At 46.0% G+C, this 10,913-nt stretch overlaps 1 protein-coding gene and 1 pseudogene across 2 annotated transcripts; both read left to right on the top strand.

The window, feature by feature from the left end:
• The first annotated feature begins 2,149 nt into the window (after positions 1-2,149).
• LSMEM2 (leucine rich single-pass membrane protein 2) lies at positions 2,150-10,640 on the top strand. Of its 2 annotated transcripts, none has more exons than XM_035106031.3 (4): positions 2,150-2,291; positions 7,613-7,753; positions 8,512-8,751; positions 10,101-10,478. In XM_035106031.3, exons 1-4 carry the CDS (start codon positions 2,270-2,272, stop codon positions 10,232-10,234), a joined length of 537 nt encoding a protein of 178 aa, XP_034961922.1. In that variant the 5' UTR covers positions 2,150-2,269; the 3' UTR covers positions 10,235-10,478. The 2 variants fall into 2 exon arrangements, with proteins under 2 accessions (XP_034961922.1, XP_088518292.1); XM_088662166.1 differs by lacking the exon at positions 2,150-2,291 and adding an exon at positions 2,320-2,520 and having other exon boundaries at positions 10,101-10,640.
• LOC148686909 (U4 spliceosomal RNA) lies at positions 4,330-4,413 on the top strand (annotated as a pseudogene).
• Positions 10,641-10,913: the final 273 nt, after the last annotated feature.

Here is a 10,913-nt window from a genome sequence, read left to right as displayed (position 1 = left end):
AAATGTAAATGATCAAGGTGTTTCCCCTGCCAGGTAAGTATGCATGACACATGCATGACATTGGGTTTTTTATATATATATTTGTGGGGTACATTTGTTTTCACACTTGTTTTTGTTTGAAACAAGGCGAAAAGTTACCTGAAGATGTTTCTTCTGGTTCTAAGTAGGTAGAATCTATACAGAATTACATATGGAAATATACAAGTTTGGCTCCCTGGGCAAAAAATCTCAGTCTTGCACTATTCACTGACTCCCATTGAAGTCGAAACAAAATAATAATAATAAAAATTTCTTCCAGTAGCACTTTAGAGACCAACTAAGTTTGTCATTGGTATGAGCTTTCATGTGCATGCACACTTCTTCAGATACACTGAAACAGAAGTCACCAGATCCCCACAGTGGGGAGGGGCACCACGCAACAGGGTGGTGGGAAACCGGACTGAAGTGTACTAGTTCAAGCATTTTAAAATAAAATAAATTAATAATAATAATAATTTATTATTTATACCCCGCCCATCTGGCTGGGTTTCCCCAGCCACTCTAGGCGGCTTCCAACCGAATATTAAAAACAGTACAGCATCAAACATTAAAAACTTCCCTAAACAGGGCCATTTTCAGTTGTCTTCTAAAAGTAAAATAGTTACTTATTGCCTTGACATCTGCTGGGAGGGCGTTCCACAGGGCGGGTGCCACTACCGAGAAGGCCCTCTGTCTGGTTCCCTGTAACCTCACTTCTCGCAATGAGGGAACCGCCAGAAGGCCCTCGGTGCTGGATCTCAGTGTCCGGGCTGAATGATGGGGGTGGAGACGCTTCTTCAGGTATACAGGACCAAGGCCGTTTAGGGCTTTAAAGGTCAGTACCAACACTTTGAATTGTGCTCGGAAACGTACTGGGAGCAAAAACATTTGCAATGATAGCTGTTATCATCCCCTTTGAGAGTTTAAGCACTGAAGTCAAGCATCTGGTTTGCAAGCAAACTCAGTCTTCTGTGATTGGGATCTACGGTATGAGCACATCTGTTTAGGGAAGTTTTTAATGTTTGATGTTTTATTGTGTTTTTAATATTCTGTTGGGAGCTGCCCAGAGTGGCTGGGGAAGCCCGGCCAGGTGTGCAAGGTATAAATTAATAATAGTAATCATCATCATCATCTGCCACTGGCCTATTGGACGCAGCTCCCGTGGTCGATTGCCTGCTGTTCTATGAATCAATGTGCAGCCTGCTTCTTTGAGCACATACTCTGGAGATGTCAGGTGCCGTTTAGCTGCTTTCTGTTACCACTTTAAGGGGGGATCTCTGTTCAGGAGGGAGAATAATCTGATTTTCCATTTAACTAACCTAAGAGCTGTGGTTGGAATGTTGGACTAGGACCTGAGTTCAAATCCTTGCTTGGCCATGAAGCTGAGTGGGCCAGTCACTCACTCTCAGCCTGATCTAATAATATGGAGACAGGGAGAGCCAGTAACTAAATAAATAAAATATGGGTTCCACGCTTTCCCCCTCCTCCATACTGACTCCTTCATCCTATGTTTCCGAGCACAATTCAAAGTGTTGGTGCTTACCTTTAAAGCCCTAAACAGCCTCGGTCCAGTATACCTGAAGGAGCGTCTCCACCCCTATCGTTCTGCCCGGACATTGAGGTCCAGCGCCGAGGGCCTTCTGGTGGTTCCCTCGCTGCGAGAAGCCAAGTTACAGGGAACCAGGCAGAGGGCCTTCTTGGTAGTGGCGCCCGCCCTGTGGAATGCCCTCCCATCAGATGTCAAGGAAATAAACAATTATCTGACTTTTAGAAGACATCTGGAGGCAGCCCTGTTTAGGGAAGCTTTTAATGTTTTACGGACTATTGTATTTTAATATTTTGTTGGAAGCCGCCCAGAGTGGCTGGGGAAACCCTGCCAGATGGACGGGGTATAAATAAAATAAATATATTGTTATTGTTATTGTTATTACCTTTGCTGTTCTTAGGAAACTGTTGCCTTCCTGCCACAGTTATCTCTCTTCCCCCCAACACAGTAGCCTTTCTGCCAGTCTGCTCTTTCTTTTCCCAGCACTCACTTAACATAAGCCCCCACTGTATCCTCTCCAGCCCCTCTGTTTGGTCTCTATCTATAGCTCCTCCTTGGGCTCCACTTATTCCTATTTTAAGCTTGAGCAGCTGATATGACAGGCAGAAGCCTGTGTTTACTTCCCCATCAGGTCCCAGGGGGATCTGCGCACAGGCCCCTCACAGCTTCTGCAACAGCCACACACAGAGGACTCTGGTTCTAGGGATGTCCAGTGACACTGGAGAAGGTATGGCCTGGGTTTTTGGGGGGGGGGAGTTATAGAGAGCGTGTTGAAGTACGGATGATATTCTAGTCATTGAGACATGTCTCTGGCACCTCTTTGGGGGGCTAGGCTGCAAAACTCGACCAGGAGGTCTGATTCTCTTGCCTTCCCGGCGACAGGAGGCCTGGGCCTCAAGCCATGTCGCGATGTTCAAAGGACAGAGGACAGCTCGTCTGTCACTGCCGCCGGCACAGTGAGCAATGAGGGTGGCAGCTGGAATGAGAGAGAATTTTGGCTGCTCTCGGCTTTGTGTAGGGGGTTGTGGGGGAATCCTGACTTCTTGTTGTCAAAGGACCTGGGCTTATCCTGGCTGGTGCAGGTCTGAGAAATTCAAAGCAGAGGTTTGAGAGTATATTGCTGTAGCTGAACAGGTTCAAAAGAATGAAACACATTGTCCATAAGAGCCTGATCCTGGCACAGGCAAGAGGGACGAAAATTATCTAGGTGCAAGCCTATTTGGTTGAGACTTAAGCCACAGCTTGCTAACTCTCTCAGATATGGCTGAGTCACTCCTGCTGCCTTCGGTCCAAGTTATGGAAGCCTGTCATGTGCAGTCCAGTCAGAATGACCGGCTCCTGACTCAGAGGCAGTGGCTGCTTATTGAAGAGCCCGGTGGAAACCCCAACACTAAGCCTCCCTCACACCATTTACTCACCGCAGTCCCATTTGCTGCTTCAGGCAAGATTCCACTTTTACCCAACCATGTGGGACTATTTACTACTATAACCTAGGGGGGTAGAAGTCACCCTTGTGGCGTGTTGCCTCTGTTCCTTCGACAATAAAACTTGCTTCAGCTGTAGGACTCTGCCCACGCAGCAGAATATACAGACCACATAGGGTTTCAAAATAATACAGCTGTGGTGTTTTACAAGACGACCTGCCCTTGAGTTTCCAATATAGGACAATAGGACCTGATTCACACAGACAATTCCTTCTCAATGCAATGCAAATTAGAGCAATTAAAAGTTGCTTCCTGCTCATTCAGCTACAGTGAAGACAGATGTCGCCCTAAAATAGTTCTTTGCGTGCCTATTTAAACACATTTGTTGCATGATGGTTGAAATGTTGAAAGCAAGACTGCCCTAAACTGTAGTTAGGAGCAAAAGTTTTGTTCTGCTTCTTGGTGCTGTTTTCCTTACATTCCACACTCTGGAAATGATACATGGATAATATGGAACTGGCAACTGAAGGGAACATTGGAGAAAGGCCAAAGTTGCATTTTAAGATCCTATCTAACTCGATTGCTGCAGGAAATATGATGGGCCCTCAAAATGTAGCTGGATAGATAATGGACCCCATCCAGCTCTAGCTGAGCTTGATTGTATGAGAGCATCGCTCTCAAATGTGAATGTGTCTCCTTGTCTGAATCAGAAACATCCACTAAGTTCAATGGGAACCAGATGAACATTTGGACATCTGTCAAATAAACTTGTTACAAACTACTTTTAAAAGCAAAGGGATTGATGTTCAAAGAGAAAAATACTTCCGGAGGCTGAGATGTAAGTTAACTGCATAAAAAGGGGAATTTGCAACATCCCACCACAATCTTTCTGCACAGTCTAGTAAATATAGCAGCAAGTGGGCCCAGTTTTCACTCCAACAGCACTGCCTGGACTGTTATCGTTTCAGCAAGGGGTAGCTCACATGGCAGAAGACACATCTGTGGTGGGGAGGGGGCAATCCTTCCTCCACACAGAAAGCTAGTTATGTCAGTGAAAAGGAGCCCTTCTCCCTCACATCTAGTTTTACCTTTTTCAGGGAGTATTTTTGTATGGAACGGAACAAGCACACATATGATGCACACATACACACACTGAGGATGTGCATCATGTCACAGATGCTTTCGCTGAGATTCCTGCATTGCAAGGGGTTGGACTAGATGACCCTCAGGGTACCTTCCATCTCTATGGTTCTATATGATTCTATGCCCCTTGCATTCAGAAGTGGTACAGGCCACACATAGGCACTAATTTTTACTGCTGGGGTAAATCCAAGTCCCATTAGCTTTTCACAGTGGCAGTATCGTAGCCAATGAGGTTAATTCGAGGCATTATTATAGCTAATGGCAAACTGTTCCCAACAGCCTGCCACACACACACACACACACACACACACACACACACACAGAGAGAGAGAGAGAGAGAGAGAGAGAGAGAGATCTCACTCACTCACTCTCTCTCTCTCTCTCTCACACACACATATATATAATAAAACCACAATCGAAGTCACATTGAGGTATAACCCACAACTAAATGTTTACAAACCCTTTGATTCTGACACAACTAAAGCACTCTTCAGAAAATCTCCACATATAGGGATGAACTATCCCTCTTGCCATCACATGCCCAACTCTGACTACTGGTCCTGCTAACTAGGAATGATGGGAGTTATAATTTTATTTTTTGTAAACCACTTAGACTAGAGGTTCTGTTTATAGCCAAACAGTATATAAATGCTATTGAATAAGTACATGGTCAACTGTTAGTGACTAGACTAGACATCCCTCTGCAGATGTCTGCTTTCAACTCATGGACATAAGGATTTGGGTTGGTGGGATGTGAGATATTACAGGCAAGATCAGGCAATGTAGCCTGGCTCCTCCTGCCATGCAGGAGATCCTGCCATGCAATTATGTCTGTGTGTAATAGGCTTCCAACTTTCATAGGAATGCCTCCCATTTCAACCCTCAGTTCAGTTCTTATAGTCATTCACCCTGATTATAATAACCACTCCATTTTACAACCATATTCATATTATCAATTAACATGATTCTTTGCTCCCTAACACAATCTAAGGGCCGTGTTATGGCAATTAACATCATGTAGCAATTTGGCCCACACACAATGTTTTTATTGAAAGGACCATTCTTCTCCACTCAACCAAAGCATTTTTATGGTAGCCTTTTACAATTCTACAATTAACCTCTTTTATTTTGATTAATTAACATGGCATTTTCTTTGTCTAAGCACTTGTGTAGTGTACAGCCCACCTATTTCACCTATAAAACGTGCTTAAAATGGCAAAAAAAACCCACAAAACTATTTTCAGACATGTATTCCTAATTTAATTTCAGCACAACTAATTTTGGGTAAACATGTGGAAGTGTAAGAACTTTTCCAGTGCTGCTACAGTGCCTTTAACAGATGCTCAGCAAACAGAAATTCCACAACTGTGGCCTTTTTATTCCAGCAGAGAATCAGAGGGAATGTCACATGTTGAATTTCTGTCTTATCCTGTAATTAAAGGTATTTTCCCTGTCTGGGAAAAGGTGACGCTGCTGTGCTAAGTGTAAATTAGGTTGTCATGTCCTTTGTGTCCTTGAAATATATGATCCCAAAGTGCCTGTAAATTTGAGCCAAGATCTAGCTGGCAACACTTCTGTAATCAGAAAGCATTCCTGCTAAGGATAAGGTTGCCAACTTAGTCCTCTCCCCACCCTGGCAGAGTGTTGTTCTTTCAGCTACTATTTAACAGGCAGTTGTTCTGCAGGCAAAGCTGTCTATATGAAGAGTTTGGATCTGATATCCCGCTTTATCACTACCCAAAGGAGTCTCAAAGCGGCTAACATTCTCCTTTCCCTTCCTCCCCCACAACAAACACTCTGTGAGGTGAGTGGGGCTGAGAGACTTCAGAGAAGTGTGACTAGCCCAAGGTCACCCAGCAGCTGCATGTGGAGGAGCGGAGATGTGAACCCAGTTCACTAGATTACGAGTCTACCGCTCTTAACCACTACACCACACTGGCTCTCGATCTCCAGTTGGTAAAGCATGAGACTCTTAATCTCAGGTTTGTGGATTCAAACCCCATGTTGGGCAAAGGATTCCTGAGTTGCAGGGCATTGGACTACAGAGGATCCTCATAGTCCCTTCCAACTCTACAATTCTATGACAGGCTTCACCTGTTGAATGTTTACTTGTGTCACCATTAAAGAGTTTGGGAAAGCACAAAGAAAGAAATACGAGCAAATGAATAGAGCAGGCATGTCAAACCTGTGGCCCTCCAGATGTTTTGGACTACAATTCCCATCTACCCCAACCACTGGTCCTGCTAGCTAGGGATCATGGGAGTTGTAGGCCAAAACATCTGGAGGGCCGCAGGTTTGACATGCCTGGAATAGAGAGTCAGCAACTTGGAATATACGTTCAATATGCGAAAGCATAATTCTGCTTTTCAAAAGGCAAGGAATGACAGCCAGGTAGCAGTAGCATCAACATATACAGCTCAGGCTTGCAGTTTCTGCAGCTTGACAAATGAGCCTCTGGGTCATATGGTATGTGTACAATCAGGCCATGGGAAGAGGCCAGTGGTTATATTAAGGTACAGGGGCTTATTGCATAGGACAGTGGAGACGGCCCAAGATTCCATCTCTGCTAAAGAGGCACTGGAAATCCTGTCCCTGGATGTGCTGCTAAGCAATTTAAATGGGGAAGGGCAGAAACACAGCAAGGGTAAGTGGTGCATATTCACTTAAGTGGCAGAATCTTAAGTATTAAAGTCAGGGGGGCTTCAGCTGTCTCAGCCAATTGGTAATGGAAGATGGTCTCAGACTCACAAGAACCCAAGTGGGTGGGGGATGCAAGTCTTTGCTAGTTACAGTCATACCTCGGTTTAAGTACGCCTCGGTTTGAGTATTTTCAGTTTAAGTACTCCGGGGACCCGTCTGGAACGGATTAATCCACTTTCCATTACTTTCAATGGGAAAGTTCACTTCAGGTTAAGTATGCTTCAGGTTAAGTACGGACTTCCGGAACCAATTACACTCATACCTCGAGTTAAGTACACTTCAGGTTGAGTACTTTGGGGACCTGTCTGGAAAGATTAATCTACTTTCCATTCCTTTCAATGGGAAAGTTCACTTCAGGTTAAGTTCACTTCAGGTTAAGTACAGACTTCCGGAACCAATTGTATTTGTTAACCGAGGTACCACTGTATTGTCTCCGAGGGCCTCATCTCACACAAAATGGGTAAAGGCAGAGCCGTCACATCAAACATACCAGCAAGTGTAACAACAGAAAGCACACGGGAGCTCTAGAAAAATGACTACAGCAGCTCTAGAAAAATGACAGTTGTTAGAGAACAGATTACGGGGAGAGGCTTCTCTGGTATCTACCAAAAGACTTGGTGGGGTGGTGGAGTGAATGGAGACTGGAGAGTGGGGGGGAGGGAGGCTCATATCCTCCTGCACTAGCAGAGCATCAGGTCTTTTCTAGGAAGTCTCCTCACTGAAGAAAATAGCAGTCACGCACTTCCACCTCTCACTCGCCAAACCACTCTTTCCTGTGCAGACACCATGGTGAAGGATGCTGCTTCCTCCGATAGGGAACTCATTGAAAATGGCATGGCAGATATAAACTTGCATGCGGTGGAGTCCATCAGTGACTTGCATTATGCATCCAGCGGACGTGAGAGTGCCAGGGTCTCAGAAGGTACGTAGTACCCGGCACCCCGAGTTGAACTCAAGCAACTTCATGAGTGCCCAGAGTAACTAAACAGCAGTTCACCAGTAAACTTACCTTATATGGAAGAAGGCCCCAGACCAGTGATGAGCTTTCCCCATGAAAACAGGACACTGTGAGCTGAGCTGGCGCTGGGCTATTACATGGGCTAATATGGGTGGGGAAACTCTTTCAGCCAAAAGGCCACATTTAGAAGACATCTGAAGGCAGCCCTGTTTAGGGAGGCTTTTAATGTTTAATAGATTATTTTATTTCATTTTTCTGTTGGAAGCCGCCCAGAGTGGCTGGGGAAACCCAGCCAGATGGGCGGGGTATAAATAATAATAAAATTATTATTATTTCCTCATGGGCAAGCAGCAGGCGGCGGGCAGGGTGAGAGTGGCAGAGGCAGAAGTGGGCAGAGCAGTGGATGCCACTCTTACCTGTGTAAAGCAGGCTATATTCCAGCCTTGCAGAAGTCACAAAGTTTTAACAACTCCTCTCACGCACATCTCTAGAGTCCTTTGATCCAGGTAAGCAAGGCATCAACAGTTCAAGGACATAATTCAAAATAACTTGAGGGCAGAGAGAGAACCTATGCGGGTTGTGGCCTAGGGAAAGCCCCAAGTGTCAGGCCTAGGGGGGCAGTTTGAGGTCCTGGACATGAGCTTCCCCACCCCTGGGCCTAATATAAAACAACATTGGCTGCTTCCCCACTCCTGCTCACTCCCCTCTCTCTTCTTTTCTAGGGGGCAGCCCATCTCAGCCCAACAGCCCATGGACTCCTCACAGCACATCCTCCAAACACTTCACTTTCCCAAACGAAGAGGACACGTCCTTTCTACCAGTCCAGAATCTCCATCTCCTCCCTGCGTTCACCTGCTGCCCTTGCTTCAGTCCGACATGTTGCCCCACAAGCTTCTTTGCTCTCCTTGGGGTGCTCGTAGTGGCCAGCCTCGGCCTAGCCACACTGGCTGTGTACCTGAGTGGTAGGTTCGGGGGCTGGTGGGCCGTTCTTGACAATAAGGAGCTCCTGGTGGGAACTGATACCTACCACCATGGGGGTCAGGGATGAGGGTGGCTCTGTGGGTCCCAAGTACTTCCATCTGGCCAGTCCCAGGTAACAGACCGTATGCAAGATGAAATGTGGGTGGTAGGAAACTGAGGACCTATCATGCCCCATAGTGGTACTTCTGGACAATGCAGGAGAATGTACCATAAAACAGGTAAGTTACTTGGGCATCCACTGAGAAACATAGGCTTAAAACAGTAGCTCAAACGGCTCCCCATTCTGTGGAATCCACAGCACTTTCTGTCAGATTTCCAAATGCATATATACACCATAGATCCTGAGCCATTACTTTGTGGGGTACAGAATCCAGCCTGCTCCCCTTGAGCACTTGAATTCCCACCCATCCACTTCTAAGGATGCAACTGTTGTAAACTTATTGTCCTCACATCCAGCTTTCCAGGAAGCTATACTTCAGCTTACATTTTGCAAAGGGCTGCCACAGATGTGACCTAAGGACATGCTAAAAAGCAGTATCCCCAGACTGAAACGGATAAGACTATGCCAAAGTCCAATGCGAAGTATTCCTGGCCAATGGAATAGGAAGTTTTCCCAAATCACCCTTTAGCTACCAGAGGACTGCTGCCCCTCAGCTAGTGGGCCTTAGCATTTGCAGGGGTTTGGACGAGAGGACTCTTGGGGTCCCTTCCAGCTCTACAATTCTATGAATTATAAACTGGATGGCACCTCAAAAGACGCAGGAAACCACTACAGCATCCCTACAAAGTGGCTGTTCAGCCCTTGCTTTGGTGAAGAAGTGTGTCATCAGAATTATTTATTAAATTTATATACCACCCTTCATCTCAGGATATCAGGGCCGTTTACAGATCGCCTGAATAGGAAGTATGGTATTGAGTTATTGAGGTCCAAGAATAATATAAACCAAGGTATGTAATCTCCAGCATTAGGATTGTCCTCTGTGGCCTCTGGATTTGGGGGAATCCTCTCTATGTAATGGGGTCCCTCGACCTCCACCAGAGAACAAGTTTGCTGCCTCACCATTCTGGTGACGGCTCCCCTAGTGCTGCTTCAACAACATTCTGTCTGTAAAATATTTCAGGCGTTTTATATTGGCAGAAAACAAATAGGGAAAGCTCCTCAGTTTGCTCTTAGCAAGGCAACGTATGAGTCTGATGTGCCTGGTGGCAAACTGCTCTTGAGAAGGACAGTGTCAAAATGGTGAAAGTTACAGTGCCTGCGATACAGTTCTTCAAAAAATAAGACGGAGAGGCTGTTAAGTCACGTGGTTTCTGCTTCTCCTCTCTGCAGTCTTGCAGCGAGAGTCCCTCCGTGTCCTTGCTCAGTGGCTGGAGTCCCAGGAGGAGGCCATTCGAGAAATGAGAGCTGTGAGCTTACAGCTATGGAGGCAGCTAAATGCCAGCGATTCAGGATTTCAAACCTGAGAGAGCCCTACACCTTTCAACCCGCCGCAAACATTTTCTTTGGGCAGCCGGATGGGAAAATTGACTCACTGCTTGTCGCGTTGAGGATGGACATATGTTGGTCTAGACTATGCAAACCTTTAAGCAGCCTCCCCCAACTCACGGGTGGGGTGCTGCTGAGGTTGGTGTGCCCTCCCAGGGGCAGCATTGGCTGCAGGACTGGAACCTGCCTGAAGAAAGGAGGGGCAGACAGGAAGATACTGATGCAGAGGGCCTCTCCTCAGCGCCTCAGATACTCTCTTGCTTTTATTTGAGCACTATTTTCAGCACCTTATTTGCACTATGTTGCTCTACTTTATACCCACCTTTTAATCGTCGCCCATGGGGCACCTTTGCAGAGATGTTTTAATAAATGACAATGAAACTCACAAGCTTCCTTTGCCAAGCTGTGCTTCTCTCTTCAGCTGATCAGCACCAAAATCTGCCCAGGCTCTTTATCTGGTGAAGAGGGACCATCGGCCTACAAACTAGGCTTGGAGTAGAGCAGAAGGAACCCTTGCATTCTCTCAGGCTGCTAAAATGGAAGCAGCTCGAGTTACCTGTGTCAAACCTCTCTGCAGCCACATTACCTTGCTTTTGTTGAACAATTACATGAAAATGTGACATATGGGCATGCCCTTTCTTTAATGAGTGCCTAATT

Source organism: Zootoca vivipara, chromosome 2 (assembly GCF_965207765.1).
Source record: "Zootoca vivipara chromosome 2, rZooViv2.hap1.1, whole genome shotgun sequence".
Classification (NCBI taxonomy): domain Eukaryota; kingdom Metazoa; phylum Chordata; class Lepidosauria; order Squamata; family Lacertidae; genus Zootoca; species Zootoca vivipara.
The sequence above is the reverse complement of the archived record's forward strand: the minus strand, read 5'-3'. Positions and strand labels throughout refer to the sequence as shown.

What these genes read in the sequence shown, in the direction of transcription:
- LSMEM2 (XM_088662166.1), top strand. Translation starts at nt 2,466, where the DNA reads ATGTCGCGATGTTCAAAGGACAGAGGACAGCTCGTCTGTCACTGCCGC. An exon ending in GAGTGCCAGGGTCTCAGAAG is followed by an intron (nt 7,754 to 8,511) that starts GTACGTAGTACC and finishes CTTCTTTTCTAG; the next exon opens with GGGGCAGCCCATCTCAGCCC. An exon ending in ACTGGCTGTGTACCTGAGTG is followed by an intron (nt 8,752 to 10,100) that starts GTAGGTTCGGGG and finishes TCCTCTCTGCAG; the next exon opens with TCTTGCAGCGAGAGTCCCTC.